Here is a 27,849-nt window from a genome sequence, read left to right as displayed (position 1 = left end):
CAAAACGATGCAAATTTCGACTTTCTTTTCAAAGAAAAGGTTTTTTGGCAAAAAGAAATGAGCAGTCAAGAGTTGGAATATCTTGCATTATTTTGGAAAAAGCACCTACTTTTTGGCAATCCGAACATCATTGGAAGGAAGGGATTTATGAATCCAATTGCCATAGCTCAGAGCATACTTTTATTGACCCAACATTTTTAATCATTTTCTAGTAGACTTTTTTGTTAGTTTTATTGCTTTCCACCTTTGTCTGTCCTCCTTTTTCCATTTTGAGGTCTTCTGATGTAATATAGTTCTAATAATCTGTTTCATTTAGATCACATTAAATGATGGTAAATGTTGTGGTTGTTCTTGGCAGCAATGAGAGTGTCAGTGGGACTATCTACTTCACCCAAGAAGCTGATAGTAATTTGGAAATCCTGTCTGATCATCCAGCAAGTGTAGATGTCTATTTTTCACATTTTCAAAGACATTTTTGTTGCAAAATTTTAGGCTCTACAACAGTAACTGGAAATACTTATGGCCTTAAGCCTGGTCTCCATGGCTTCCATGTTCATGCACTTGGGGACACAACAAATGGTTGCATGTCAACTGGTATAGTCCAAAGAGATGATGTTTGTTTCTTCATATCTAAAGCATCCAATCCAAGAGCAGAGTAAACTCCACTTTGATCCACATTAATCCCTTTTGTCTTTAATTTTATTTTTAATCTACCTGCAGGACCATATTTCAATCCTGCCGGCAAAGAGTATGGTGCTCCTGAGGATGAGAATCAGCATGCTGGTGATCTTGGAAATGTCACTATTGGTGATGATGCTCTATGATGTGTTTACCTCTATCCCCTTGGTGATAATTTCCTTGTTTTTATCTCTTTGTTTTTCCCTATGGCAAATTACTCAGGTTTATGGATTTTATGATGAATGCCTGAGTAAGTTATCTATACATTACCTGAGTGACAATATTATTCATTTTCCCTTTAATACTATATTTTAAATAGTCCTAATATATAGTTTTTGAACCTGATGAGTAGATAATGCATTTCATCTACTTGTCGACCTTTTTGAACCTGAAATTGTAGATGTGATTGAACTTATAACTTTTGTGGTTCAAGCAGGTGGAATGTGTGGCTGTCCTGTTTGGGTTGCTATGTGACTGGTTGGGTTGACACATGGTGGTTGTTGGTTTTATGAGTGTGGTTGTTCGGGCTGTTATATGTGGCTGTTTAGGCTACTATGCATGGCTAGTTGGTTTGTTTTAATTACCGGAAGGTGTGGTTGCTTTTGCTTGAAGTTTGTGTATGTGTGGTGGTATTTTTGGGGTGTTATGCATTTATGAGTTTTCAAGTTGGTAAATTGGAGCATGTGTATTTAAAAAATGAAGTGATCTTTTGTGAAAGTCTGAAGCTCCACTTTTTGAATGATTTATTGTACAATCATTCTAGTGATATGTAAATTTAGTTTATGATTGTACACTTGTGTTATTTATTGTGTTGAACTCAAGTATTAGATGGATAAAATATCTACATTTATGTTGGATTGGACTACATGGGCCGCAAGGTTTTTCTTGTACATGTTAGAAGAATTAACTAGTTATTTTTTAGGAAGTGTTATTAGTGTAAATTTGAATCTTGGAGGTTTGTATATATAGTTTTGGCTTATATTTGACAATTTTTTATGCTCATTTTTGGCTCAGCCTTGTCTTTTTTTACTTATACAAATATATATATATATATATTTTTTTTTTTCTGAATTCTTCTAGCATTTGCCGTGAAGACAACTCGTGGCAAGTACTTTTTTTTTTTTTGGTGGGTAGAAAATTTTTCCCACAAATCTTCTAGTGGGAAATACTAATACCCATTAGTACCTTTCGTGGTAATTGCTCCTACTCCCACGAGCATAAATGAAAATAGACGTGCTTTGGCGATGAGCTACATTGACTCTTGCTGCGAAATGTGTTGCGGAAAAATATAGGCATTGGCCACGAATTAAACCTTTCGTTGGCTATAATATTTTTTGCGGCGAGTTTTATGTCACGAGTTGCCCACAACAACAATTTTTGGGAATAGAATTTTTTCCACAAAAAGTTAACTTTTTACCATGAATCGTCTCCTTAAAAAAAGGTCATATTTCTTGTAGTGAGATGTAAACGAAAAAATGAATCAATTGAATTAAAGGGGCCAACGTTAACAACCGGTGCCAACGTTAACAACTTCAACTAACCTTCAAACCATGTTAAAATCTAAAGTAACAGCAACTTTATTCCCAACAACCCGTTGCCACTTAAACATGTATTAATGTGAAGTACTTGAATGCAGGCTCTTAAAAAGGGGAAGAAATTAACGGTAAAAGAATAAATAGTATTAAAAAATTACCAACTATATATATATATATATATATTTATATGAGTGTGCGTGTATATAATATATGTACTAATGTCGTAGACTTCCATTAGCATTCTTAAAGCCATCCAATTATAATGATGCAATTTTCCGTCCAGTAGGAGACAAGGGTTTTATCTCTAACACCTTTGGCTTTCCGAAGTACTTAGCACTAGTACTACAAATTATTTCGTCTAAAGCAACTTATAAGAATGGTAGTCTTGAACTGGGAAAAAAAAGTGTGTAATATTAATCAAATTTATTCTAAAAATTTCGATGCAAGACATCGATAAAAGATCATGTAGAACATGCAAAAAGAAATCTTTTGCACCTTTTCAATTCGAATCAATTATATATGGAAAATGATATTATTTCTGCTAGAGGCTCCCGTTGAAATTTACCATTTAGACTTTTTTTATTATTTTTATTTAATAATTAAATAAATATTTTTTTTAATAATATTATAAATTTTTTAAATATTTAAAAATATTAAAATATACATATAAAAAAGTTATAAAATAACTAGCGGGAGACCTCAACGGTAGCTAGAGCCACCCATTATATATTTGACTTCAGTTTTTTTCATTTTTCTAATTTTCTAATTGTACTGCAGTACGTACGTAGAATGATAAGATGGCTATTGAGATTAATTTCTCGCCTCTCTTACTTTATTAACACGATACATGCAATTTGATAAATTAGTTTTCGTCACTATAAAAAAAATAAATTTTTACATTATTTAAATTCATCACAAAAAATAAAAAATACGTCACTAATAAATAATCACAATACATTTTATATTTTTAACGATGAATATAAATGACGCAAAAAGTCATTTTGCATCCATGGTAACCTATTGATCAATCTCTTTATGATATTTACATTAATTTGCTCATTTTGCACGATGCTTGTTCCATCTTCTTTGAACAAAACAATTTGGTACCAAAATTCGTCGTCTTTGACCAGAGGTATACAAATCACAGTTTGCTTAAGAAAAGAAACCCACATGTTCATTAAAAAAAATATTTTGTTCTCTTCCAAGGTGACCTATAATTTCTTCATGACATGATTTGCATTTTGCTCATTATGCACGACACATGCATGCTTGTTTTTATTAACTTCTTTGTACAAAACAATTTGGTCCCAAATATCGATCGTTGTCTATTACTAGTATAGAGGTATACTTGTCAAATGCAAATTTCTCCTCTATGTAGATTTTGGGTCACTAGGAATAGGAATCATGACTGCAATGTTGATAAAAGGGACAGAACTAGCCAATGGGGTTCGTGCATGCAAGTCACTGTTGAGTCTCTGTCTTTAGCCAATGTGTGTGGTGTGCCCAAATGCAACAGTCACGTCATTTCAAATATTTTAATCTTAATCTTTGAAATTCTTGTCTCCTTCCCGGTCTCTTTTCCTTCCCGGTCTCTTTTCCTTGGATTTTCTCGCTGCAGCTCTTATCTGCATCTCTCAGCATACAGGATTAATTTGGTCCACTCATTGTATTTCTGTCTAGAAATATGCAGGTTTCAGATGGCTAGTTCAATCAAATCTCAGCCCCAACATATATCTCTATCTATTTATATTTAAATATATATTAATAAAATTTATAAAATATTATTATTAACAAATCAATTCAAATCATTTAAAATAATTTCAACTAGCGGTAATTTAATTACTCAGAATAATCTACAACTTTTAAGTTTTTTTTTTATTATTTTATTATTTTTTATTTTTTTATTGATTGGGGATGATTGGTCATTACATAGAATCTGTATAGGTCGTGTGACCTAGTAACCCAGCCTTTTGGAATTTTAGAACACGTAGTTTCTGCAGGCGTGCACCAGGGACCCAGAAATGTTTTCTTTTTCTTCTTTTGAAATATAATAATAACAAAAGGAAATATGGGTCTCCAAAAGAACCCCCACAAACGACATAGTGATGATACCACTACACTCACAAAATGCACAAGAACATAACAAAGGAGCTGATAAAATGATTTTGTTGCATCCATGAATTCAACCCACCAAAATTCTCAGTTATTTGTTCTATTTTCTAGAGTTTTTGCTTGCTTACACTCCCCTTGCATTCAAATGATCATTAATTTATGAACCTACCTAAAACGCAACGCATCAATTAAAATAGACTTGATCAGTAATTGAGAAATAGAAAAAAGTTCGATAATTTAAATTTTCTTGGTCCCGAAGTTTTGTTGACTTCAATTATATGGCTTTGTGGGTCAATGCAGAGGGTATTTTTATTTTTTTATTTTTTAATTTTTTTTTTATTTTTATTTTTTACTTTCTGTATTTGGGTGGTTGAGAGAAGGAGCTTTGGGTTGAAAAAGCAGAGGAATCTAAGCCGAAAGTCATGTTCACATTATGCATTGTGTGCATTTACATACATAGGCATATGCATGTGACCATATCAAGTCTATATATATGCATGCCAAGTCTACTCATTGGTCCACCTCACAAATCCTAGTTCTCTACCCTTTTCTCTCCTTCTAGAAAATGCAAGTTGGACATAAAAATAAAAAAAGTGTCACAAAATAAAAATAGGACAAAAAATAAGAAAAATTATTGTACGTGTATATTTGGCTTTGAGTTTTTTATATTAATTTTATTGACTGAGAGACCAATTTGAAAGTTGACCATAAATATAACTTTGACACTTTTTAAACCACGAATATCACTTTTGAAAAAAATAAAAACCATTAATATGGTAGGTTTATGTGAGGTTTAGTTTGGATATAAAAACAGTTTCAGTTTGTTTCATCTTATCATCGTAATTTTTTTAAATTTTTATACAAAATATAATTAATAATTTATTTTTTTTTAATTTTAAAATAATAATAAAATTAAAAAATAATATTATAACAATATTAAAAAAATATGGTAAAGATGATGTCTAATGGCAATTCACGTAACCAAATGATAAGTAAAAAAGTATGTAGAGGGATGCATCGATATTCTTTTATTTTATTTTATATTATATTTTATTCTTCTTTTATTCTATTGTTTCTTGATGAATATATAAGTTTCTTTTTTGTAGATCTTGATGAATTAGCTGGTCAACAACCCTGCGGTCTCCTCCATGACTTCATTCATAATATCATATATGATATACTACCTAATAATTATTGTTTATGAAATACGTGCAAAAAACAAAATGTTTATATATATATATATGATAAGGGTTCAAATCCGAAATCCCATTAAAAGAAATTAACCAATAAAAAGTGCATTTAATGTTTGGCGTACAAGCAGCAGATATATTTACATGTCAGACCAAGAAAAGAAATTAAAATACCTACAAATTAAATATATTTTTTTTTTGTTGAGAAAACTACAAATTAAATATTGAAGTTTGAGAAGAGGGGGAAAAGGAAAAAAACACTATAATTACAAACTCACATGTCATTTGTTTGAATTCATGCGCCAAACAGAGGACAAGCAAATTAGAAAAGGCAGAGAAAAGTAAAAAACAAAAGAGATCAGTTCTTTAGACACAAATTATGAACAAAACCCAAGAAATTTTCTCTTGGATTATTAACAGAAACCATCACTTTCAAAAGGATCCAACCAACCTAGCTAAACCCAATTAATCAGCTTCTGAGAACTGGATGTAGAAAGCTCGAACAAATCCCACGTTGCAGACAATGAACATGAAAAGGTTGTAGACAGAAAGTTCAGAAATCAATAAGAGTAGGTCAATCGCTGAACCCCACGATTCCTGAGAATTCCATTATAGAGAGCCACCCTATTGGCAGGCATATCCATTATTCCTCTGCTTTCATCTCTGCTGCTCTTTTCCAACTTTGTTGATGGTGAAGTTGATGAAGAATAACAAGAAGAAGAATTGTTAAATATCTGTCTTCTCCTATACTGCTTCCCATCCCCACTCGGATCCACCACATCTTCTGCAAAGTGCACTCTCCTTTTCTTTTTCTTCTCACTACTCTTCTTCCCCTCTATGTACAGTATAAAAAATACAAAAAGATAAGAAGGAAAAACACCACCCGTTAGCAGAGACATGAGAAAGAAATATTGAATGCATGTGCGAAGGGGTACTCATTTTTGCGTACCAGTTGAGATACAAGAACGAAGAGTCTTCGTAGGCGGCAAGGACTGGGAAAGTGGGTCAACGTGGAATTGTGTAGCTGGGACTGGGAGAGACTTCTGGAGACGAAGCACGAGGAGGACGACGGTGCCGGAGACAGCCATGGCCGTCGCCAGGACCATACTTTGTGGACTTATTATGGAAGACATGGCTACAAGCTGGAAGAAGCAAGCTTGCAGACTCAACCACAAGTACATTTATATATAAATGAGATGATGAAAAAGGCCGAGGATTTTTTATTTTTGAGAGAGAGAGAGAAAGAGGGGAGACTAGAATTCTTCGAACAAGGTGGTGTGACTGGTGAAGTAGGACCAGATTTTAAAAATATTGTGATGGAATCAAAATGGGTTTTATTTTATTTGAGTGTGTGAACGAAGGGTTGGTTGGTTGGGGGTTTATTTTTTATTAGTTTCTTTGAATTTTGATTAGTTATTCATAGGTTATTTTTTGATGGGAGGGTAAGAGTGCGTTTAGACGTTGACGAGAGTTGAAGAGAGTTGAATTTTTTATGAATATTAATAAATTGAGTTGATTGAGTGAGTAAGGTGGAGCTATTTTAGATAAATTTAGATGTGTTTAAATATTAGGATAAATTTAGAAATATTTATAAGAAATTAAAAAGTATTGTTCATCTCACGTATAAAAAGATATTGAGTTGAAAAAGATTGTGGATATCATGTGTAAAGATATTTTGATTTAAGATGAGTTTAGTAATTTAAGAGTTAAATGTTTAGATGTTAAACTCAGTTTAGTACCAAATTAAAACACTGGAAGCGGTAACTCCCAGCGGGATCCCCAGCGGGGATCTAGTATTTTCCTTTTGTTAAATTGTTGAAGGAAGAATGAGGATGCACGTCAGCCATAGCATGTGGGTTTGCCTGTTGAAAGAAGCGACCGTCAAATAACCTTTTTGCCCGTGCCCCGCACGGCAGTGCCAAAGACAGGCTTAACCAGCTCGTGTATCTCACATGGGTCGTGAATTCACTCACCACCAGCGTCATGGCTGCGCGTGTAAGCCAGTCTATCGGGTATATTCATTTCCGGTATAAGGTAATGTAAGTTTTTGTCAGAATTTGTACGTTGAGCCTCTCTCATTCAAATAAAAATTTGAGATAATTTTTTTTAATAATATTATTTGAAAGACTTTACAATAAATTCTTAATAATATTTATCCACAACAAACCTCCAACAAGTTAACACAGTCACACACTAAGAAAGCCCAAGTAATCGCTTATAACAAATCCAACTCCATCTTGACAAATTTTATATTCTTCAACTTAATTTCTCACAAAGTGAGGAGAGAAATTGACGGAAAATCAAGTTTAAAAAAAGAATAAATTTGCTAAGAAAGATCTTGTGGAAGAGAAAGAGTTTGCTGACAATGAGAAGAGGGAGATCAGAGCGATAAAAAAGAGTGTTAGTAAATATTTATAAAACTGCCAATGTGTCTCTTTTAATCGAATTTTAAGGTTTTAAAATCTGACAAAGAAATGAATAATTTAATAGCACAGGTTTAGAAATTCATTTTTATCAAATTGGGATTTAAGTCATTAATAGGTAATAATAGGAAGTAGCTATGAAAATAATTTACACAATTATATTATATATATATATATATATATAACTTAGTTGTAGAACTAAATTAAGCTTAATTGAGTTGGAGGTTGGGCCCTGAATAGCATATTATTAAAAATTGATTATTTCTTGTGATTATTTTATCCATATTATTTATGAGAAATGTTACACATCATCCCATTCCACACATTTTATATATTTAAAATAATATTTTTTATTTTTTTATTTTTTATTTCATTTTATTCTTATTAAACTAATTAAATTATTCTATTTATCATCTACACATTACATATTTATTATAGAAAAAAAAAATTAAAATAAGTGTGGTGTGTAAAGTGTGAAGATGATAAGAAGAATTTTCCATTATAAAAGGCTATTTAATAACTTCAATCCTATGAATTGAGAGTAGATCCCAAATTGTAGAAGAGCGCGTGTAAGCTACATGATGTTGTTCAACAATGGCAGTTTTTCGTTAAATATACGTAGCATATATGTGTCATCCCTTACCTCGTCACTTCGTCAAGCATGCATGCCGTTCCATTCCAAAAGATTGACGGGAATTATTAATTTAATTGTCACATATTTTATTATGAGCTTCGACTCCCAAGGCTGACCCAATAGGTCCACGACACTGTTCATATTATTATTATTATTAAGTTGATACAGTCTAAATACATGTTCGATACCACGTTTCTAAAAAATTTGCCAAAATTATAATCTCTTCTAGAATTCAGTTTTACCTAATGATGATCCAATAATCATTATAAAAAAAATAAATATTTGTGATCAATTTTTACAACGAAAACAGACCAATTCTAATTGAAAATATTCATTTTACTGAAAATAATAAATTGTCAATAAGCAGTTTTCTTATAATGAATATTTATATTGCCTCTTCACAATTTAATCGTATGATATGACATTTAACGCGCATCTAATGAACTTGTGGCTATTGTCTTCCGTGAGACCAAATAATAGAGACTACTGATCAAACTATAGGCAAAGTGTGAACCGCAGGAATATGACACCATATAATATCCAAATCCCTTCTAGATTATTATTATTTTTAATTTTTTAGCCTAGTATAGTCTTGGAAAGGTTCCAAGAATCTGCAAGCTGCCTTGTAGAATTGAGACTACTTTATTTTATTTATTTTTCACGATGATCCGATCGATAGAGTACTCTAGATATTTGAAATTAGGTGCCTGAACCTACCAGGTAAAAAGGGAAGGAGAAGTGTGAACAAGGTGCAGTACTTTTGGCTTCAATTTCAAACCAGTTGGTCGGTCACTTAATTAGCAACGTACCCCAATCCTGTTGATAACATTGAATCTTGGACCATTGGTAGAGTATTGCTACTGGACCATCTGGAATTTATTGTTGATCAGATAGCTTTTTGGACTTATATTATTGGGTGCAACGTGATTTATTAAAAATATATATATATATTTAATATAAAAAGGTCGAAAATATAAAATAATGATGAGTAAGATTCTAGGCTTCCTCTACCATTTTTGTGTTTATATTTTTTTAAGAAAAAAATTATTTATAATTTATTTCCTCATCATCTTATAATATGATATTAGATTATAAATTTACGAATAAAATATAATAAATATTTTCTAAAAATCATGTGGATCTCTAAATAGTTAGTTTCTTAGAAATACGTAGCATTAGATATGAATAGTCAATTTCATATGAATAGTAAGTCTCACCCTCTTTTAGATCCAGAGTGAGAAGAGAAGAAGGTGCAGAGTATGATTGAACAAGAATTCAAAGTAATTAATAATGTCATTTCAGTGGATAACATTGTAGACCTATAGAATTAGTCAATATTCCTAAACCCTTGTTTGGTGGGGACCGATTACTTAATCCATGCAGTTGCCATATAAATTTGACAAACTCATGACAATGTACTAAGGACTTGTGGCTATGAGTTTAGGGTTATCTATCAAGTTGATCTTATATATATAAATTATGATAGCAAGCCTCAAATTCAGTGTTATATCCACGTTTATCACATTCATGAACAACCTAGCATTTGTCATCTTCCTATACCATATTTAATTAGGGATTAAATATACTTTAAATCCCTCAAGTATGAGCTGCATGTTGTACATTTTTATAAATTATGAAATGATAAATGCTGACCGGACAGGATTTCAGGATGTGATGATCAGTTTTTAAGTTTTTATGAGCAATTTCCAAAATAGATCTAACAAACATCCATGTCACTGGGAATTCTAAGCCACAACTTATTTCATCTCATCACAATATCAAAATATCAAAAATATAAACACTTATCAATATCTAATATTCAACCTTTTCATCTAATATTACCTAATTGTTACAACTATATATTCTAAACTTCTAAATAAAATATAAAAAATAATTCAACCTTTTCAAATCTTAAAAAAAAAAAATATTATTAAGAAAACTATATTCTAATAATATGTTAACTTTAGAATATTTTTATTCAATTTTTTCTCTTATTTTTCAAAACTCCATAAAAGAAAATTCTATATATCACACCACCATCCTATTATCATCCCACTAATATAAGATATAATACATTTATCACTATTGGATGATTCATTAATCATTATCATCCAATGATAATAAATATGCCACATCTTATATAGTGAGATGAAAATGAGATAGTAATGTGTGGTATATATATAGCATTACTCTTCCATAAAACATTCTAACTCAAATCATTTTCCTATTATTTACAAAATATTTCATTACTATTTATAAATCATTTCATCTCATCTCATTATCTAAACGAGGCTTGAGATGACCAAAGAAAGAGTTTATCTCTTAAAATCAGAGCAAGGCGATTAAATAGTGAGAATCGGAGGCAAAAGTAAGTCAGACTTGGATCCGAGAACTTTAGATTTGGTGTCTGGGAAGAATTCTATTACCCCAGTTAGCGCTGTGATCACCTTTCAATCTTCAGTAAGATCAATGGGCTAACTAACTAAATGGCTCAAACAAACATTAAAAAAAAAAACAAATGGTTGATTTTAAATGGATTTATGTATGTAGTTTGATTTGATATTTATAAGGATTTTGGATGCACTCTCTTGTTTTTTCTCCGCTAAAATGGAGAGATCATATTGAAGAACACTAAGATAGCTAGCTAGGTACTTCAATCCATCTAGAAAACATTGATGAACCAATTTACCTATCATCATCTTAGCATGAGTATGAGCTCTACAGTAATCAGTATCATGTTCTAGTTTGGAGGGCCTGAACTATGCCCTTGTACATCATCTGCATTGTCTTGTTCTGCTAATTCAATATTTCCTATATGTATGCACTCTCTGGGATTCCCTCAGGCCACATTGGAATGACAACATAGACATTAAACCTTTCACCTGCCTCAATATTACTTACACTCTTGAGTGACAGTTCTTTTGGAATAAGATTCATAGCACCAGTTTCCTCAACCTTCAAGGCATGTGAATTCCAGCAGAATTAGTTCCCAAGAAAATACTGATTTCAATGTGTGTGAAGCTTTTTGCTCGTCTAATGGCATTAATGTAAGCATCCTGAATGCCTCTTTCAGTTACATTTATCCTTCCAAGCGACAAGACCTGTGCTAGCTGTGTCCTCGGGAGCATAGGGCCGGAAGCCAAATGCATGCAGCTCCATCAATTGAACAAAATAATGGAACATTCATTGTCTTATAGTCTTCAGGGTACATTAACTGGAGAGGAGGCTATGAATATTTCATCTAATTTTCGTAATGGAGTAAGCGACTCCTTCGTGCCTTGCTTCAACTATCAAGTACACTGCTTATTTCCACACTGGACAGACCTCTTGGCCTTTGCCGACGCGCATTTCTGAAAAATGTCAAAATTAAAACACAACAACAGACCATTGAGCAAGGACCAACCCTTTCGAAAAAGTAACGGTCTCTTGTTCTTGTTGCACAATTGTATGTGAAGTTCCAATATTCGCAGTTATCTTAACTTCATCATTCATCTTTCTTTTCTTAGTGCCTGAATTTTCATGAGGAGAAATTGCAATGTGAGCACTTTAGTCCTTTCTTGTTTCAATCTCTCTTCCTCTTGCACACTATGAGCAATAAGCTCATTAAGAATCCATTTCTCCATTCGAATATTATAATTAATTTTGAAATGACCAAATTATGCTGGAAAATAAATCAAAATGAGCTACACAAGAATTTTATAAGAAGATTCTAACTTTAGTACTCTCAATCTAGTAACAAGCTTTGACATTTTCATAATATACTCCCTTATATTCTCTTTGTCATTGTATCGTATTGAGACAAGTTTGCTAAGAAGTGCACTTGTCTCTACCTTTTTTGACGTAATAAATCGGTCTATTATTTGGCTCAGGTATTTCTTGACATTTTCCTCTTCAAGCATTACACATTGAATAGAATCAGAAATAAAATGATTCATTATCATAAGACTTATGAGATTAGAGTGATCCCATTTTTCATAAGTTGTCCTTTGATCAGTGAAACTTTGATCAGTAGGCTTGGGAGGCTCATCAACCTGAAGCACATAGTCTAAATCCATAAACCCAAAAACAATAGTAACATGGTCTTTCCATTTTGCAAAATTTGATCTATTAAGAATTAGAATGTTATTCAAATCTATAGATATCAAAGATGCATTCACTATAAGGAAACAACAGAAACTCACAATAAATAAATATCTCATCAATCTTAAAGTATGATTAAACAAACTGTAACTTTCGTCATGCAAACTTTAGTCCAATTGAACAACAAAATCAATAAAACAATATGACAAAATTAAATAAAAAAGTTTATGCTTTTATAAAAGTAGTCTCGTATAAAATACTTAGTGTATCACTGCAATCAAGTTTTTGGATAATAACTATAACATGCAAATAGTCCTCCCCCAATAAGGCTGATTATCATGAATAGTTTAAAAAACTGGATATGGCCAAACAATAGCCTTCAATTTGGGCCAACTATTGAATATATAGGTTAATTCAAAACTTTATACAACATGGCCAAACAATAGCCTTCTTTGGGTCAACTATTGAATGTATAGTTTAATCTGAAAAATTATGCAATTCACATATGACCATCTTATGCCATCTATGACCCGGCCAAATAACAACCTTCCTTTGGGCCGATTGTCATTCTCATGGATATATATATATATATATATATACTAGGAAACACAACGTCCTTCGGACGTTTGCCTAGTGGGGATTATAAATTTGGGTGTTAATCAAAGAAAATAATGAAAATAAAGAATTATATAACCTTTGACATTATGTTGATAAAATAAATATTAATAAAAAGAAATCTAAGAATTTTTGTTGGACCAAAAAACCATAAGTGTTAAATGCTGAGGAGATATGCAATAAAAGTTTAAAGTATTCTGGTTAGACAACCTGCTATATCGTTTTGTAGAGTATGACAAGTACTACTACAATATTGGTATATAAATTTTTATAGATATCCATTTGAGTTTTTTTAACACGTAAAAAAATTTTTAAAAAACTCAACACTGGAAATATATATAATAGCACAAACCATAATACATTTTGATACTTCTAACTATCTCCAATAATCAAAAATACACTTCTGATACCATAGTAAATAATAACACTAACTATGTAGTTAGACTAAAACCTATACGATTAATGGATTCGTGAAAACTTATGGAGTTTTCACGAGGTTCCTAAAACTAATAGAAATTTCACAATTGAATTTCTAGCGGGTTGTTACAATCTCCCCTCCTAAAAAAAAGATTTCGTCCTCGAAATCGAAGTAAGTAAGAAATAATATGTTAAGGAATAGGTGTTGCTTACCAACCTGTTGTCTATTCCGTATATATCTAACTTTGAGATTATGTCATTTTTTTAACTCTCTTACTTTAACCATCAATTATATTATACTTCTTTCCACAAGGTTGGCCAAGTTGTATCGACATACTCTCCAAACCTAAATTTCAAGTAAATAATCTTCCGAAACTCTTTCTTAGAAAAACATAGGCAGTATTCTTTAAGTATTCTTGTAAATACCATAGTTAGTAGAGAATTCATCAAAATTAAGCTGTTAACCTCTCTCTCTCTCTCTCTCTCTCTCTCTCTCTCTCTCTCTCTTTTTAACAAAAGCGGTGGCCCTCTGTTTTAGACTAGACAACTTTGATCCGTAGGATTTTTACAGGTCTTTCGTAGCTGTCAGGCTCCGCATAGCTATGACACTACATTGCTCTTCTGTAGTTGTCAGGCGCCGCAACTATGATACTACATTGCTCTTCTGTAGCTGTCAAGCACCGCAGCTATGATATTATATCGCTCTTGTCTCTTGTAGAGAAATGCTTCACGAGAGATGATTCGTCATAATTTTCTCTATAAAAGAATTATTCAGTTCATCTTCTTTCGCATCTCATCTTCTTCACTTTTCTGAAATCAGTCTGCATTCTTACTCTGCAATCTCTTTCTGCTTTTTCATTTTGCAATGGCTCAGCAATCTTCTCATTACCAATATATGAGGTATTCTGCACCTCGTTCACCAGTTGTTTCTGCTTCTTCCGTAGGTGCTATAATGCAATCCAATAATGATCTGACTAATAAGTCAGATAATGAAATTATCTACGAGCTTGTGAGTCTCGGCACCCGATACTCATCAACCATTGTCGTATATTCTGAGCGACTACAATCCAGGACTGGTGGGTTGACAAACGCCACGAAAATATTTCTATCCTTCAGCGGCTTCTTCTGGAGTCCAACATGAAGATAGAAGCACTAAAGCGAGATAATAGAGATTTAAAATCTTTGCTTAAATCTTCTTTTCGAATGGCTACTCCTTTAGATAGGAAAGACATGCAGATTTTTGAAGAGTAAGAGCGTTTAAAGATTGAGACAAAAAGCCTCAAATTTTTATAATTTTGCTTCGAGATAATAAAATAATATTTAACAAATATTCATATTTGTGTTTTTATCTTCTGGTAGATGTTTTATGTGCTCCATTTTATTTCTTTCAGAGATTTTCATATATATGACATGATCCAATGACTCATATAAATATGCATTTAATCATACATATCCAAACTCTCGGTAATTTTCAAGTTAATAAAAACCTCAAGGAGTTTTACTAGTTTAGGACTAACTTACTTCTTTATAATCGCAACAATCAGTCCTCTTCCTAGGTGGTAAGCAACATCTCTTCCTTAACTTCCTATTTCTTACTTACTTCGATTTCGATGGATTTTATAGTGAGCTTTCCAAAGACCTCAGCTGGAAATAATACTATCTAGGTAATAGTTGATTATCTGACGAGAAGTGGTCACTTCATACCCATCAAGAATACAGATTTTCTAGAAAGATTGACGAGAATTTATAAAGCAGAGATTTTCAGATTGCATGGAATGCCTAAGACGATCATGTCAGATAGAGACTCTCGTTTTAAGAGTCATATCCACAATTTTTAAATCCAGGTGAACATGTGAACTAATGAACAATCTCCTAAAAAAGATTTAAACAAGGCAAAAGACAACGCAACAAATCACCATTTGAAAAGTTAAAATAAATCTCAAAATGGGAAAGAAAGAAATGTGACATATCAGAAAGAAATCTCAAAATAAATCCTAAATATTTGTAAAAACAAAGTTAGACCATTGGAAAAGTAAAATACAGGTTAGAAAATAACCACACAAAGTACATTGTGAGTAAACAATTCTAAACTTCTAAATATCCAGAACAATATAATACCAAAACCAGACGTAACTACCATATTGAAATTAATAACCCAACAATAAAATCCAACAATTTCATGGGTCATTACACGTCCAATTCCACAAATTCCTTTACATACAAGTTAGTATCCTATTTATGTATATAATTATAATAGAGTTCAAAAGTAAACAAACAAACTTAAAGTTTATATACAAGATAGTGTCTCATTTAAGTATATAATTATACATATATGAACTATACATACATCTCACTGTTCTATTTAAAGGTATAATAATAAAAGTGATAAGTTTAATAAAAAGATATTTAGAGTATATATAGCGTAGCTTAATTGATAGATTCGACAGAGAGAACATTGAGCTTGTTTTGTCGTAATTGTCCATATTGATTTATCTCTGCGCGCAAGTGTATAATCCATTCTTTTTCTAAAATTGCACTTGCAATGTTTGCTAAATATGGTAGGTGTTCCTGTAATAATGAAAAAATATAAAACATAATTTAATATGTTTTTTTTGAATAAATTTATAAAGAGATTTATTACCTCGCCTGTGTGCTCTAATAGATGAACTGCTATAAAATTTAGAATTTCTTCTGCCACCAATCCAAAGGCAACAACTGCTATGCATCCTGTGTCATCTTCTATTTTCAAATATGCTCGAAAACTATAATTAATGAGAATATCATTATTGCATAATTTTTATAATTATTATTTTATATTTATTATGTAAAAAATGATAATTTAAAGTATTGAAATGAATTTTTTACCGTGGCTATCCGTGTGACGCCCCCAAATCCCCACGCCCGAACGCGGGGGAAATCGAGACGTCCGGATAGTGACAACCCAGGTCACCATCCCATCGACGGTGCCAAGTGTGTGCAGAAACAACAATGTGCACGGAATAACACGCAGCGGATAACGAAAGTCATAACTAAATACCAGAATTGTTCTCAACGTAATACAAGCTGTTTAAAACGTACATAGATAAAATATTACAAAAACACAAATACAGTTTTAAACAAATATAAAACATAGCATCAGCAACCCGGCGGAGCCGCATCCTCGGGCTCAGCCTCCTCCTCCTCCTCCTCGAACTTTGCACCAAAAGCTACGGAACCAAAAATGATACCGCAGGTAAGTAAAACCCAAACACCACCAGATAAAAACACATAGAACTCAAACAACATGGATGCAAGAAAAACCAATGCACATGCCCCGCAAAACCACATTTTTTCCACGCACGCCAAAAACCCATATGGCCCAATAAAAACATATTCTTAAAAAAACCACGCCTCACCATTATCCCAGATAATGGCCCAAACCACCATTTTCCCAAAAAATGGATCAAAAGCCTCAAAACCAAAACTCGCAATTTTCCCAGAAAATGGCCCGCATCCGAAAACCATAAAAACACACCGGTTATGCATGCACCATGATCTCCCCTAGGGATCATCCGCACACCCTGGCTATGTGCCACACCGCAGGTAAGGACCGCGCATGTGACACCTAAACGAGCGATGCCCAGACTCGCGCCCCGCGCGTACCTGGCCAGGCCATCCTCTAGCCCTCGCCAGCGAAGGGCCACAGAGTCGGTGAGTAGAGCGATGCCCAGACTCGCGCCCCGCGCGTACCTGGCCGGGCCATCCTCTAGCCCCGCTCCCGTCGTCGCCCAGCGACAACTCAGGGGACATCACTCAGTATTATCCACTCCCGAGTGACCAGAGGAGCTCCACCAAGATAATAACCCATCCCGGCTTGGGCTCGTGAGACACACGCACCCGAAAATCCAATCACGCCAACAAAACAGGATTTTTCAAATAAAATAAAATACACGTGCATGCACCATGCAAATGCAATTATCAATGCACAAAACAAACAACCAACCATAAAACAATAAATCAAGCAACTCCGTCCTCCATCCATCCGACCCTCGAACTCCTCGGACTCAGTCCGAAATCAACCAACCAGCAGCAATAAATTATTGAATGAGCAATATATATTTAAATCTGAAAATAGGGTTTGGAAAATACTTACAGCGCTATACGACAATTTTAGAAAACACGCGGCGTTGCAAACGGCGCCGAAAAAGCAACGTCACAGTGAAAATTCACTGTGGCCGTGGGTTGTGAAAAACCCACTTTTGAACGGGGACAAACTAGGACACGAAATTGATAGGGAATGGTCTAGGGATGGTTGTGAAGCTATTGGAAGTGGTGGTTGGCCGTGGGTGGCGGCGGAATTGCCGGAAATAGGCCGGATTTCCCAAAAAGGAAAGCTAGCTCGTAGGAGCTGTTCCGGTGGTCGTTGGAGGCCGGAAATGGGTGGGTTAGGACGGCAAGGGACTGGTGATGAAGTGGTGAAGAAATGGTGGCCGGAGGTGGAGCGACGGCGGCGGAACGGAGGAAAAACCGTACGGGCTTTGAGGAGCTTTTCCGGCCAAACGGCCGGCCGGCAGGGGGAGATATTTGGTGGGAAGGTGCACCGGAGGGAGGGGGTTCGAACGAGACCGGCGGTGTCGACCACGGTGGCCGGACGGCGGCGGGTCGAGGGCGGAACCGTTTCCGGTGTGGGTGAGGAGAGAGAAGAGAGAGAGAGACCGAGGGGGTGCGATCGGGGAGAGAGAGAAAAGAAAAAAGAAAAGAAAGAAAAAAAAAAGGAAGGAAAAAAAAAACAAAGAAAGAAGGAAAAAGAAAAAAAAGAAAAAAAAGAAAAAGGAAAAAGAAGAGAAAAAGGAAAAGAGCTGTAGGGAAAGGATGAGGTCCAATCCTCACTCCGGAAAAACAAAACAAACCGTCGAAAAAGGATTAAAAACCACAAAACATCTAAAAGAAATAAAACACAACATCAAATAAATTAAAAACCAATTTTAAAACGTAAATAAATTAAAATAAATAACTGATATATTAATTAAAATAAAAACAATTATTTCAGCGAAAATACACTCAAAAGCGGGTCATCACAATCCGATGCTCATATTTTTGCAATTGTAACATGAGAACTTTTCATTATAATCATATCCAGTCGCTTTATTGCAGTTGACACAGGACATATAGTAGAACGGCTGATGCAAGTCGAGTAATAAAAATTTTGCTTTAACTGTGAATGTTGATTTCTGCATTAAAAATAAAAAAATAAATTTCTAATATGAATGTAGCAATAAAGTGAATTTAAATAGAAAGAAATAATTTAGTTTTAAAAAAGAAAGTTATACCGTCATTGCCTCTGTAGAATCTAAAATTTTAGCAATTTCAGAAATTTTTATTATTGTCTGCATGGCATTGCTTGAACTCGATCATGTTGATGTATTGAAACCCTTGGCAATGATTTCTTCTAGTAATGCATCATTTTGGGTTGCCCTAAAAAATTATATTAATAATTAAAGCAATGTATGTAGTAAAAAAAAGTTACATTAATAATTAAAACGATAGTTGTAATAAAAAAAACAATAATATATGTTAAAATTATACGATATTATTTTATAATGAATGAAACAATAAATAATTTAGATTTTATAAAATTAATTATTGAAATAATTTTTTAAAAAAGATAATTTACCATGTACGTAACGAAACCGCAGCTGCTAAAAGAGGATCGATGGTAAACACGCTTGTCACTTGTGATGATAAAGATAGACCTGTATTATAAATATGTGTTAGCAAATATATAAATACATGATAAATAATTAACAAAAGTATTATTTTGAATGAAAAGTACCAACTTTAATTCGCATTCCAAGAATTATTGGTTTTGTTGTAATGATGTTTGAAATTTGTTGACATTCGTCATGAACAAATCGAGCCCACATTGTTAAAGTTAAAGGCTTCAGGCTATACAAATTAGAAATAGAATTAAGTTTGTAATAATAAAAATATTATAATGCGTTAAATAAAAAATGCTATAAATGTAATTAGAGATGTATTTAAACCTCTCATCAATAAGTTGTATATCTTGAACTGTTATCTTTCCATTAACAGTGTTGACTTCTCTGGGTGACATAATTTGGATTGCAATAGCTAGAATCTCTATTTCACTAAAATATTTTTTGTTAGTTCATTATAAAACAAAAGTATATAAATATATCTAATAATTATTTATATAGTTATTACCTATTTCAGAATCTGTATCCTTATAAGCATCAAGCTCATTAAAAGAGATGATATTGTACTCTGGAGGCTTTAGCACTGGTTCATCATCTTCAATATTTTCAATAATTATCCTAGAATTGATGATCCATTGATATTCATGCGATTCGATTTTGTGTCTTGGATCTATTGCTTTGACATATGCATTGCCTATATAATAAGATTGAAAAACCTGCAATATATCATCGTGCAGATCGATATCTTTACCAAATATGACTGCTCGTAAATGATTTCCTTATAAAAAAATTGAAGAATTAATCAATTGGATTTAAAGAAATAAATATTTATATATCAATAGTAAATACAATATAATAAATACAATAAGACAATATGTTTATAGATTGAAATGTATAAAATATAATAAATACAAAATGATTCATACCTGAGGATGTATCAATGTGAGGTTATGATATTTTGTTATTGAGTTTCGTGCAATCCTTTTTGGAGATTTTTCTGCAACGAGCATTTTTACTTTCCAGTTTTTGGTAACTGGAATAATGTCTTTGATTGATGCATAAACGGTTCGCATATTTGTTGTTTTTACAAATTAGAAGATAGAGAAGTATTACTATATATATATATATATATATTATAAACAGTATAATATAATTAAAAAAACAATAGAATGTATAATGATAACAATATTTGAAAAACATTAACTGAGCAGACTAAAGAATATATTAAATATGACTATTTATATAACATTATAATGAGTTTGTTATTTTCAAAAAATCTTTATACACAATATTTTTTGTACAATTTTTTTCATAGTTATCAATTGTAGTTGGTCTTATAAGAATTTTTACTGAATTGGCAGTTTTGGCTCTTGATAATGCTACATATAATTATCCATGAGAAAATACTGGTTTGGGTAAATATATTCCGACAGAATTTCATGTTTGTCCTTGTGATTTATTTATTGTCATTGCAAAACTTAATTTGATGGAAAATTGTGTGCGTTTAAATGGAAAACCATTATTTTCATTTATATATGGTAAGAATGAAATTCTAGGTATAAAAACTCTTTTCCCTTTGTGATGATCAACTGAAATTTTTGCATCAATAACATTACGATTAAAATTACAACAAATCAATCATATGTCATTGCATAAACCTTCTGAAGGATTTATATTTCTTAGCAACATGATGGGACAATTCTTTTTAAGCAATAATTCATGTGGTGGCAATCCACTTGGTGTTAAAGTGTTTAAAAAATCTTCGATTACACCTTATTCAGATGTATCAATTGTTTCATCGAAACTATAATATCGCACCATATCACCAGGAAATTTTCAATGATTATGGCATTTATTTCATCAACTGAGTGATTTTTTGGTGTTAATATAGCTCGATTTGTCATTTCAATTAAATTGTTTGAATAATTTGATATGTCTTCAAAAATAGCTTCTAATAAACAATTTAAAGATTCAGCATCATTGTTATATCGAATAAGCATTTCTGTTGGAATTTTGATCATATATTTAACAGTAATTGGTTCATTACCATTACCAACTTCAATTAAATAACGACAAAAATCAGGATCCAATCTAGATCTCATATTTTCTATTAATTTAATTTTGGTTAAAGAAGACCATAAATGAGAGCGGGCTAAGCTTGCATCAATTTGTTCTTCTTTTGTACTTTTTCGAATTATAGGTAATACTTGACGAAAATCTCCGCAAAAAATAATAACTTTTCCACCGAAAGGAAGGTTTGTATCATTTATATCTTTTAACATCTTATCCACTGCCTCTATAGAATATTTTCCATACATAGGTGCTTCGTCCCATATAATTAATTTTGCAAGGCGCAATAATTTAGCAAGATTTCCTTGTTTGCTAACATTGCATGTACTATTTTTTTCTATATTTGATGGAATTTTAAAGCGTGAATGTGCTGTTCGGCCTCTAGGTAAAATTGATGCAGCAACACCAGATGATGCAGTTGCAAGTGCTATCATATGTTTTGATCTAATTTCAGCAAGAAGTGTTTTGTATAGAAATGTTTTTCCAGTGCCAGTAGGACCATCAATGAAAAATGCAGCAGGTTTGTTGAGAAGTAAAGTTTTGAGAATTAATTCATATGCATGTTTTTGTTCAGAATTTAAATGATTTGATACAAGCAGATCTTCTTGTGGAATTGTAACAGTTAATTCATCATTAATTTCTTGATGTCTAAATTCTTCATCATCAAAGAATATATCAATTGGAGCAAGATGATACATATTTATATTATTTCCCATTGATTCAAGCGTAAAAGAGATATTTTGTAGTACCATTTTTTTAATATTTTTTGCTGTTGTATTTGTTGAATAAAAATCTGCAGACATTTCTTTTTCAAATCGTTCCCAAAGTTCTTTTGGATTTGTAGGATTACAATATACTAAAATTGTTGCAAAAAGACGTCTTAAACTATTTGACATTCGATATAAACAAGCTTTTTCTAAACATTCTTCTAAACTACTATATTTGTTCAATAGACCATGTAAATTAGCTACTTCACGAAATGTGGGCACAACAATACCATTAATTATTTTTAAATCTTCAAATGATTTTGGCCCTCTAATGTGGTTCAGTAATATTCACAAGTAATATCTTTCACCTTCAATTGGATTTGTACTAACAATTCGCCCTATAACATTTCCTTTGTGATGACCCGCTTTTGAGTGTATTTTCGCTGAAATAATTGTTTTTATTTTAATTAATATATCAGTTATTTTATTTTAATTTATTTGCGTTTTAAAAATTGGTTTTTGATTTAATTTAATTTATTTGATGTTGTGTTTTATTTCTTTAAGTTGTTTTGTGGTTTTAATCTTTTTCGGCGGTTTGTTTCGTTTTCCCGGAGTGAGGATTGGACCTCATCTCTTTTCACATCTTTTTCCTTTTTTTCTCTTTTTCCTTTTTCTTTTTCCCTTCTTTTCTTTTTCCTTTCTTTTTCTTTTTCTTCTTTTTCTTTTTTTTCTTTCTTTCTTTCTCTCTCCCCGATCCGGACCCCCCCGTGCTCTCTCTCTCTCCTCCCTCTCCCTCACGCCGGCGTCACCTTCTCCAGCCCTTACCGCCGCCGTCCGGCCACCGTTCGGCCTCCCACCGGTCCCATTCTCTTCCTCTCCCTCCGGTGCACCACTCCTCCAAAACCCACCCCCAACCGGCCGGCCATTTGGCCGGAAAAGCTCCAAGAAGGGCGCACGGATTTTGCTCCGATCCGCCGCCGTCGCTCCACCTCCGGCCACCACTTCTTCACCACTTCATCACCGACTCCTTGCCGTCCTAACCCACCCATTTCCGGCCTCCAACGACCACCGGAACAGCTCCTACGAGCTTAGTTTCCGTTTTAAGTAATCCGGCCATTTCCGGCCATTCCGCCGCCACCCACGGCCGTTCGCCACTTCCAATAGCTTCACAACCATCCCTAGACCATTCTCTATCAATCTCGTGTCCTAGTTTGTCCCCGTTCAAAAGTGGATTTTTCAAACCCACGGCCTCAGTGAATTTTCACTGTGACGTTGCCGTTTTTCCGCCGTTTGCAACGCCGCTTGTCTTCTAAAATTGTCGTATAGCGCTGTAAGTATTTCCCAAACCCTATTTTCAGATTTTAATATATATTGCTCATTCAATTATTTATTGTTGTTGGTTGTTGATTCCGGACTGAGTCCGAGGAGTTTCGGGGGTCGGATGGATGGAGGACGGAGTTGCCTGTTTATTTGATTCATGATTGTTGGTTTATTTTATTATGCATTGTTATGGCATTACATGGTGCATGCACGAGTGTTTGTGGAATTGTGTGAAAAGCCTGTGTATTGGCGTGAGTGGTTTTACGGGTGCGTGTGTATCACGAGCCCAAGCCGGGATGAGTTATTATCTCGGTGGAGCTCCTCTGGTCACTCGGGAGCGGAATAAACTGAGTGATGTCCCCTGAGTTGTCGAGAGAGATGACGGGAGCGGGGCTAGGGGATGCTTGGCTACGAACGCGCCGGGCGCGGAACCGGGCATCGCCCTACTCACCGACTCCGTGGCCCTTCGCTGGCGAGGGCTAGAGGATGCTTGGCTACGCACGCGCGGGGCGCGGAATTGGGCATCGCTTGTTAGGTGTCACATGCGTGGTGGTACTCTACGGTGTGACACTGGAGCCAGGGTGTGCGGATGACCCCTAGGGGAGGTCATGGTGCATACGGTTAAAATTGGATAATGGTTTATGAGGCCAAATGGGACTTTTGGCGTGGGCAAGATGGACTTCTAGCGAGATATTGGGCCGGATGGACTTCTGGCGAGATATTGGGCCGGATGGACTTCTGGCGAGATATTGGGCCAAATGGACTTTTGGCGGCCAAATGTGACTTTTGGCGTGTTTTCGGAAAGGATGTGTTTTTGGGCCAAAAAGGGTTTTTGGCGTGTGTGGAAAACTGGTGTTTGGGCTTTGGGCATTGGGCATGGTTCATGCATATTGTTTGAGTTTTATGTATTTTTTTATCTGGTAGTGTTTGGGTTTTACTTACCTGCGGTACCATTCGTGGTTCCGTAGCTTTTGGTGCAGAGTTAGAGGACGAAGAGGAGGAGGCTGAGCCCGAGGATGCGGCTCCGCCGGGTTGCTGATGCTATCCTTTTTATTTGTTTAAAACTGTATTTGTGTTTTGTAATATTTCATCTATGTATGTTTTAAACAGTTTGTATTACGTTAAGAAAAATTCTAGTACTTAGTTATGACTTTCGTTATCCGCTGCGTGTTTTCTCTGTATACGTCTGTTGCCTTGCACACACTCGGCACCCGTCGATGGGATGGTGACCCGGGTTATCACCATCCAGACGTCTCAATTTCCCCGTGTTCGGGCGTGGGGATTTTGGGGGCGTCACAGGTGGTATCAGAGCGGTTTGGCTCTGGGTAAAACCACATGTCCCTAGGTAGTACCAGAATGTTTTTAAAGTTGTGTTTTGAAAATTATGTTAAGTATAGTTGTTTTATTTGTTTTATTTGTGTGAGCTTGTTTGTTTGTTTTTATTTATTTAGTTATGTTTTGGCATGCTGGTTTCTTTCGTTTCTTGCTGTGTAGTGCTGTTTTGTTTTGATGGTTTTATTTGTTTTCTTAAAGGAGGGTCAAGAGTAGTGTTGTGACAGGAATATGGGGAGACCAGGGAGACCAAGGAAAAATACTCAGGAACCGCAAGAAAATACCTCCAGAGATGACTCCATAGCCGAAGCAATTCGGCAGATGACGGAGTTTATGCAACAGAGTGCGAGGTCCCAACAGGCAGGGCCTTGGCCACCACAAGGACCTTGGCCACCACAAGGGGGTCCTTGGCCACCATCAGGAGGGCCTTGTCCACCATCAGGAGGACCTTATCCACCGTCAGGAGAGCCTTGTCCACAACAAGGAGGGTATTGGCCACAACCAGGAGGTCCCTGGCCATATCAGGGAGGGCCTTGGATGTATCCAGGAGGGTCCAGCAGCATGGTGCAAGCCGGATGCACCTATGAGCGCTTCCTAGCGCATCGGACTCCGCACTTCACTGGAAATGAGGATCCAATTCAGGCTGGAAAATGGATCAAAGATCTGGAGAAGACTTTTGAGGTGTGTGGGTGCACTGAGGCACAACAAGTACTTTACGCCAGCTACCTCTTGCAAGGCACTGCTTCTGATTGGTGGGATACCAAGAGGGTGCTGTTGGAATCTGAATTGGGATCTTTCGCTGCGGTGACCTAGCAGCGTTTCAAGAAAGAGTTCAATGACCGCTTCTTTCCCGCATCGGTAAGGAAGCAAAAGGCAAGAGAGTTCTCCAATCTGGTCCAAGGGGGCGCGACAGTGGAGCTGTACGCCCGGAGGTTCATAGAACTTGAGCGGTTTGCTCCTCACCTTGTCGCCACTGAGGAGATGCGAGCAGATCGTTTCCAGGAGGGGCTGCGTCAGGACATACGCCGTATGGTGGTCAGCCATCGAATATCCACTTTTCAGGAGTTAGTGGATGTGGCCACCCTTATAGAGCGGGAAAATAATCTGAGTATGGGCTCCCCTTCAGGGCAAAAGAGGCGGAGTTTTTCTGGTGAAGGAAGCAGCTCGGGTTCGCCTCAGAAGTTTGTTCAGCGGACCGGAACCCGATCTCAAGCATCCTCCAGTGTTCGCATGGGAGGACGTATGCCTGTTTGTGGAGCTTGTAATAGAGCTCATGAGGGCGAGTGTCGGACGAGTAGCGGACCCCAGTGTTATCGGTGCGGCCAAGTGGGGCATATTGCTCGGGATTGCCCCGTTAGAGCTCAAGGAAGCCGTGGAGGTAGACACGGTGGAAGAACCAACCCGAGACAAGCAGTGCAAGCCCGGGTTTATGCTGTCACACCCGGAGAGGTGGATGATGAGGCACCAGCGACCCATGATGCTGGAGTAATCACAGGTATGGATAAATTTAATTTTAAGTTGGATTTAATTTTTGGTGCATTTGGTTTCTTCGTTGTTTTTTTTGGATTTCATGGGTTGTGTGTTTGGTTCAGGAAGAGTCCGTTTGTATGAGTTTTATGCTTGTACTTTGTTTGATTCCGGTGCTTCACGATCGTTTGTGTCTTCCACGTTTGCTCGGGTGTGTAACTTGGTCACGGAACCGTTGCCGAAGGCTATGGTAGTGGCGCTACCCGATGGCGAGATGGTGTGGTGTTCCAAGGTTGCTTTGGGATGCCCGTTAAATTTTGAGGGAAGATTCTTGGATGCGGATTTGGTGGTGTTCAAGCTGTTGGGTTTTGATATTATCCTCGGAATGGATTGGCTATATCGATATTCTGCGAGTATTAATTGCAGAAGTCGGATAATTAGCTTTCAGCTTCCAGATGGTGATTGTCTGGAATTTGTGGGGAGTAGGTTAAAGGAGAAACCAATAATTATATCGGCGATTCAGGCAAGACGAGAGATTGCATGTGGAGCGGATGCATTCTTGGTGCAGATGGTGTCCACGCCGTCTGAGAAGAAGTCTTTGGCAGACATTCCAGTTGTGGAAGAGTTCCCCAATGTATTTGTGGATGACTTGCCCGGACTACCCCCTGTTCGGGAGATGGAGTTTGTCATAGATTTGGAACCTGGAGCGGCTCCTGTGCATAAAGCTCCTTATCGCATGGCACCGGCTGAATTGAAAGAGTTGAAGACTCAGTTGCAAGAACTGATAGAGAAGGGATTTATTCAGCCTAGTACGTCGCCGTGGGGTGCACCAGTTTTATTTGTTAAGAAGAAAGATGGAACCCTCCGTATGTGCATTGACTATCGGGAATTGAACAAGGTGACCATCAAAAATAAATACCCTCTCCCGCGGATTGATGATTTGTTTGACCAACTTCAAGGAGCAGTCGTGTTCTCTAAGATTGATCTGAGGTCGGGATACTACCAGCTGAGAATCAGAGACCAGGATGTGCCTAAAACTGCTTTCAGGTCGAGGTATGGGCATTATGAATTTAAGGTGATGCCGTTTGGGTTAGCTAATGCCCCTGCAGCGTTCATGGATTTGATGAATAGGGTGTTTCAACCTTACCTGGATTCCTTTGTGGTAGTATTTATTGATGATATACTGATTTATTCCCGAGATGTTGAAGAGCATGTGTATCATCTTAGCCTGGTACTAGAGAGATTGAGAGAACACCAGCTATACGCCAAGCTCAGCAAGTGTGAGTTCTGGTTGGAAGAAGTTAAATTTCTTGGGCATGTAATTTCCCGGGGCGGAGTGGCAGTTGATCCTAGTAAGGTAGAAGCCATTTTGTCATGGCCACGCCCAACTACAGTACGCGAGATCAGGAGTTTCTTGGGACTCGCCGGTTACTACCGAAGGTTTGTAGAGGGTTTTGCTCGCCTATCCAGACCTCTCACAGCTTTGACTCGGAAGAATACAGAATTTGTGTGGTCAGAGAAATGTGAGAGAAGCTTCCAGGAATTGAAGAACAGGTTGACAACGGCACTAGTG

General features: G+C 35.5%; 2 protein-coding genes across 2 annotated transcripts; one reads left to right on the top strand and one right to left on the bottom strand.

Annotated features, from left to right (window-relative positions):
- Positions 1-329: 329 nt before the first annotated feature.
- On the top strand, positions 330-1,465 carry LOC122306509 (superoxide dismutase [Cu-Zn]-like). The gene is made up of 2 exons (XM_043118937.1): positions 330-594; positions 721-1,465. The coding sequence occupies exons 1-2, from the start codon at positions 330-332 to the stop codon at positions 822-824; spliced, it is 369 nt and encodes a 122-aa protein (XP_042974871.1). The 3' UTR covers positions 825-1,465.
- Positions 1,466-5,781: 4,316 nt separating this feature from the next.
- On the bottom strand, positions 5,782-6,799 carry LOC122307652. Its single transcript, XM_043120671.1, has 2 exons — positions 6,465-6,799; positions 5,782-6,350 (listed from the first exon to the last, which is right to left on the bottom strand). Exons 1-2 carry the CDS (start codon positions 6,694-6,696, stop codon positions 6,076-6,078), a joined length of 507 nt encoding a protein of 168 aa, XP_042976605.1. The 5' UTR covers positions 6,697-6,799; the 3' UTR covers positions 5,782-6,075.
- Positions 6,800-27,849: the final 21,050 nt, after the last annotated feature.

This window comes from Carya illinoinensis, chromosome 4 (assembly GCF_018687715.1).
Source record: "Carya illinoinensis cultivar Pawnee chromosome 4, C.illinoinensisPawnee_v1, whole genome shotgun sequence".
Classification (NCBI taxonomy): domain Eukaryota; kingdom Viridiplantae; phylum Streptophyta; class Magnoliopsida; order Fagales; family Juglandaceae; genus Carya; species Carya illinoinensis.
This window is presented reverse-complemented; position numbering and strand designations above follow the sequence as displayed.

Excerpts from the sequence above, each read along its gene's own strand:
- LOC122306509 (XM_043118937.1), top strand. The coding sequence starts at position 330 with ATGGTAAATGTTGTGGTTGTTCTTGGCAGCAATGAGAGTGTCAGTGGG. Across the intron at positions 595-720 it reads AAATGGTTGCATGTCAACTG|GACCATATTTCAATCCTGCC; the intron begins GTATAGTCCAAA and ends ATCTACCTGCAG.
- LOC122307652 (XM_043120671.1), bottom strand. The coding sequence starts at position 6,696 with ATGTACTTGTGGTTGAGTCTGCAAGCTTGCTTCTTCCAGCTTGTAGCC. Across the intron at positions 6,351-6,464 it reads TCGTTCTTGTATCTCAACTG|AGGGGAAGAAGAGTAGTGAG; the intron begins GTACGCAAAAAT and ends TACTGTACATAG.